Source organism: Polistes fuscatus, unplaced genomic scaffold (genome assembly GCF_010416935.1).
Source record: "Polistes fuscatus isolate 324 unplaced genomic scaffold, CU_Pfus_HIC Scaffold4, whole genome shotgun sequence".
In the NCBI taxonomy this organism is placed as follows: Eukaryota; Metazoa; Arthropoda; class Insecta; order Hymenoptera; family Vespidae; genus Polistes; species Polistes fuscatus.
Genome location: NW_025113118.1, coordinates 12,945,156 through 12,950,660, shown reverse-complemented (window position 1 = coordinate 12,950,660; position 5,505 = coordinate 12,945,156). Strand labels below are relative to the sequence as shown.

The 5,505-nt window shown below is 37.0% G+C and overlaps 1 protein-coding gene across 1 annotated transcript in view; it reads left to right on the top strand.

The window, feature by feature from the left end:
* Window positions 1-5,505, top strand: part of LOC122520946 — a gene marked incomplete in the record, with an annotated part of 31,384 nt that extends 25,879 nt beyond the window's left edge. Inside the window, 4 exon segments of the mRNA XM_043641277.1 lie at window positions 1,149-1,388; window positions 1,824-1,832; window positions 4,587-4,944; window positions 4,994-5,505. Of these exon segments, the coding sequence (XP_043497212.1) occupies window positions 1,149-1,388; window positions 1,824-1,832; window positions 4,587-4,944; window positions 4,994-5,215 (829 nt within the window).

Below are 5,505 nucleotides of genomic sequence, written 5' to 3'. Positions count from 1 at the left end.
GGCGAAAACGAATCCCATCGGCGTTTAGTGCGATAGAATATTATTATTATTATCATTATTATTATTATTATTATTAATATTATTACTACTATAAGAGATAATTATTATAACAATATCAACCGATTAAAGTCCCGGTTTGTTTCTCCAATTATTTGTTAATTATTGATCATTGCTAATTCAAAGATTATCCAATTTTCGGCTCCGATTGAAAGTCTCTCTCTCTCTCTCTCTCTCTCTATCTCTCTCTCTCTATCTATCTATCTCTCTCTCTCGTTTTCTATATATAAATGAAAAATGCAGATAGAAATTTTTGGAAGTACAATAGTGGCAGCTTTGAGAATAATCGTTTTGTACATGGGGCACATTTGGGAGACATATTTTCTGATTAGTACGAACGAAAACAAAAGAAAACAAGCAAGCAAGCAAGCAAGCAGTCAATCAATCGCGTTCACCATATTCGGTACATACAAAAAAATATATTATTATTATTATTATTATTATTATTATATCACACACACATTATTATTACTATTGTTTTTTTTTTCTTATTAAATTATGATTATTATTTGTATTGTATCTCCGGACACTCCTATTTTTTTCTTTTGATATTATCCCCTCAACGAGTTTGTTCCAGCGAGAGAGGTCGGCAACGACGATTAAACAACCCTTCATGCCGGGATTCCCATAGGTAGAGTTTGATCACGCAACAAAGATGAGAAAATGAGAACCAGGGATGATGATGATGCTCGTTGCCGGCCTCGCCGCGTGGCGAAAAATAACGAAATATATTCAATAAATAAATAAATAAAATAAAATAGTTTTGCACAACTGATATATTAAAAAAAAAAAAAAGAAAAACGAAAGATAAATTTGAACGAAAATGAAATAATATGCAACGAAGGAAGAAGCTAAAAATAAAAAAAAGAAAAATGAAAGAGAAAGAAAAAAAGGAAGAAAAAAAAAGGAAAAATGAAAAAACAAGAAAAAAGAAAAAAAAAAAAAAGAAAACACATGATACATTTTGTCGGGATTATGATGCGTGGTGGTGACGAGGATACGGTGTGTGTAAGCTTTACGAGAGGAAGGTGGATTAAGTGACGATGTTCGATACGAGCGCCCCTTTAATGGCTGGTGGTTGGTTTTGGCAGCCCAGTGGAGCATGGAGCGGGGATGGGCATCCACGCGAGTATAATCCATCATGGTGTGGGAAGTAGCGCGGGGTCCGGGGTCGGGCTGGAGGTGGTGGAGGGACGGTTGGGGCGACCACTGCCCCGCCAAACACCAACACTGCCTCCAATACCTCCTCACCTCAGCAAGAACCCACTTATGTTAATCTCTAGTCAAGCCTATCGCCTCCCTTCTACTGCAACACTTCTTCTTAAACAGTGGTCAGTCCCGACTTAAACCTAAGGGCTCGCTAATGCCCTCGCTAATGCCCTTTTATTGCTCGTTGTCTCATTCCGCGTTTTGTTAAAATCATTCTCTCCAATTTTTTCTTCTTTTTATATTTATTAATCAACAATTAAATTCGGAACAGAGTAAATGAAAAATAATATGAGAGGGAGAGAATCTAATGAGTATGCGAGGTAGATTTGTGTGTGTGTGTGCGTGTGTGTGCTTGTCTTGTGTGTGCGAGAGAGCGAGAGAGAGAGAAAAGATGACCGACCGAAGAAAAAAAAATGATAATGAAAAAAGAAATGCTATATAAATAAAAATGTATGAAAAAGAAAGGAAAAATGATGAGCAACGAGCCTGTGGCATAGTGAGCGGCCAAGCGACGCCCTGATGCTCGCATTGTTTCTCATTGTTGTGGCTCTTTACAGCTTATTATTGTTATTATTTGTTATCGTTTAGTTGAACTTTTTAATCAGTGTTGCTCTTTAGCATGGATGGTCTGTAATACGTATATGCATATACATATATATATGTATAACAGGTTTTTCTTTTCGGTTTCGAAACGTTTTTTGGCATATATATATATATATTTATTTATAATAATTGTGTTTTATTATTTTCTATTACTGTTATTTTTTTTATCATTTATGAATACATTATTATTATTATTATTATATACGTTATAGAGAGTTGTAAGTTTCGCATTTTTGGCATGGCAGTTTACTCGTACGATTACGACGATGTGTTTTACGGATATTTATATACATGTTTTTATTTTTAATTGTTTTTTTTTTAAGTATCTAATCGTTAATCTCTGACATAACATATATAGACATATATATATATACATATGTATACATATATATATATATATAATTTAGTGTGCGTAACCATTTCCTTTTTAAAGCAAGATTAGGGAATATATTTTTTAATAAATATATGTGAGGCCACACACACACGTCACGGGTTTCTCGTGGATATTTAATTTTATATATATATAATATTTATAAAACAATTACCAAAAAGAAAAAAGAATTCATTTTCTCGTTTCTTCCCGTTTTCTTGTTTTAATCTCCTAATAATTATGTTTCGTTGTTGTGATTTTTAATTTTCTAAAAAAGGAAAAATAATTCGTGCACGCCGGGTGCCCGCTTATAATTTATTTCTATAATAATTCTCTACGTATCAAATATATATTAGCACCTTGCTTTTATCTCAATTCCATCTGAATTAAAAAAAAAAAAAAGAAAAACAGAACGAGTGATTTTTCGACGTGCCTACTACTACGCTGCCCCCCCCCCGCGAACGTAGTAATTTTTGGCGAAGAGTTATTTGTTTTTTGGTTATTTTTTGATTTTTCCAACGACCGATTGTTGGCGACGGTCGAGAGCGGAAATTATGTCGAATCAAAAACAAAAAAAAATAAAACGAACTTCGAATTGTCATTAACTCAGCTGAGAGATGAAAAATAATGAGAGCCAATGGCAGAGCGGTGAACGTCTCGACTGCGAAGCCCTGCGTGTTGGCTTCATTTTATTCCAAAATTTTTATTGCAGTAGTAAATCTAAGCTCCGATGCGCCTATTCTTCTTCTCTTCCTTTATTTCTTTTTTTTTTTTTTCTTTTTCTTTTTTCGTTTGCCATTTTTTTATTATACGTCGACCGACGAGCAGCAGCAACAGCAGCGTGTCAAAATCAAGAGAAAACAACGTTATCTAAATTTGATTTTTTTTACTCCGGCCTATATCTCTATTCTATTATTTATCTATCCATCTATATCTATATCTGTCTATCAGATTTTTTTCTTCTTTTCTCTTTTTTCCTTTTTTTTTATCCCCCCTTTTGATCTCTCGTTAAACACACCCCCTCCCCCTACTACTCTATTCCCAAACGCACGTCGTGAAAATACGAGAGAAAATTCGCGTGAATAATCGAAACGTTTAAAACCCCCTCCCGCCCCCCGCTTTCAAATGCACGCAATTTTTTCTTGTTTCTTTTTTTTTCTTTTTTTTGTTTGTTTCATCAATTCATGACCATAGAAATTATTCGATGGATCGGAACGAATCCAAAGGAAACGTCGATCAAAAAATCGCGTGCATCGGGGAGCGGCGGGGGTACCCTCTCGTCGATTAGAAATTTCCAAGTTCCACGTTAACATACACCAAAAAGAATATTAAACAAAAATATACGAAGAACAACAATAGTAGGCAACAAAAAAAAAAAAAAAGAAATCATCGAACAAATTTGCGTTTCTTGAACGTTCTTCGACGAAATTGGTCGTCGAAATTTTGTTTTCTTTCCCTTATTGCTGTTATCGTTGTTAATATTATTTTTATTATGATTGTTGGTTGTTATATTGCTATTAATGATTAATGATTAATGTTAATGATGAATATGACATGATAATGATGATTATGATTATGATAATGATGATGATGATGATGATTTTTGTTCCACCTTGTTTTTCTTTTTGTTTTCTCATTAAAAAATTTCTTTTTCTTTACCCCCCACGTAATTACGTGTATATATTACATACATGTATACGTTATTATATACCCACTTGTTGACACACGTTATGCTTGCTAAGTCTTAACTTTTTGAAGCATGGCATTTGCTACGAGTGAATCGTATCGAGCAGAGTAAATAAACGCGACGTTTGCGCGAGCGCAGGACATCCTGTTTATTCTAACGACGATGTACCATCCTTCCTTCCTTCCTAGAAAAAAAAAAGAAAGAAAAAAAAACGTGTTTCCTAATCAAGCATGCAAAAAAAGTATACGCGAAAGGATTCCTGCGCTCGTGTCGTTGACATCGACTTTGTACCCTTTTCTCCTTCTCATCGTCTACAATTATTACGCATACACACATATTTGTCTTCGAAAGAGTACAATTTATTTGTATATTTTCAAAAATGTATACGCGACGATAATGAGAATCGAAAATGGTACAACGTCGCGAGGATGTGGAAAATAAAAAAAAAAAAAAAGAAAGATCGAGGAGGAGAAAATAGAAAATTAAAAAAAAAAAGAAAAGAAAAAGACGGATCTTTTGCGATGCAAGAGAAGTGAAAAAAAAAAAAAGAAAAAAGGAAGAGAGAAAGGGGGAGAGAGAGAAAGAGAGATAGAGATGGAAGGAGATAGAAAAGGAAAAAGTAGTAATTAATTAGACTAATCCGATCACCCTTATTTCCAGACGTAAGAAGAAATGTGTCAGGTACATGGGGGAGGGAGGAGAAGGCGACGGCGAGGCCGACGGCGAAGGTGAGGACGATCATTCGGAGGATAATTTAGGGAGCGTGGGGGAGGCAGGTACACCCGAGGAAGACGAATCCTTGAGCAGTCCTGGGGGTTTGTCGGCATTGTCGAGTTTGGCCAGCCCATCGTTGGTGTTACCATCGCCATCGAGTCTAGCCAGCCCGTGTCCGTGCCCTTTGACACCTCCAGTGCCTCCTCCGCCATTACCGAACCCGAGTAGCCAACAGCAACAGCAACAACAACAACAACAGCAGCAGCAACAACAACAACAACAACAACAACAACAACAGCAGCAAAAACAGCAGCAACAACAACAGCAACATCAGCAGCAACAACAACAGCAGCATCAGCAGCAGCAACAGGTTCAAGCACAGGGCCAACAGCAGCCAGCAGCAGCAACAGCAACAACAGCAGCAGCAGCAGCCCCATCGTAATCCAGTTGGTACAAATCCTCACGACATCAACAATCCGTTAAGTGTAAATCAACTTACCGGTCAGTGTATAAAAAGTGAAGTTGTACCAACCCCACCCTCGGGTCCCTCCAATCCAGCGATCAGCGTTACGTAGCCCCGGGTGGACCCACGTGACAAGACTGTTGCAACACACGGTGTCATCCAAGGGGTCCATCTACGTATCTACTGTGCGCGACAGAGAGGCTGGACGATGACGATGACGATGACGATGACGATGACTATGACGGTTCATTTGGAGAGACTTATTAGTTCGATCGATAATCTAACCACGTTATTGGACAAAGTGGTTAAATGTTCTTTCGCTGCTACTACTCCTACGACGACTACTACTCTTCCCCCTCGTTTATCGACTACGTTCATCGTGGAAAAACGTGGACGAATCGA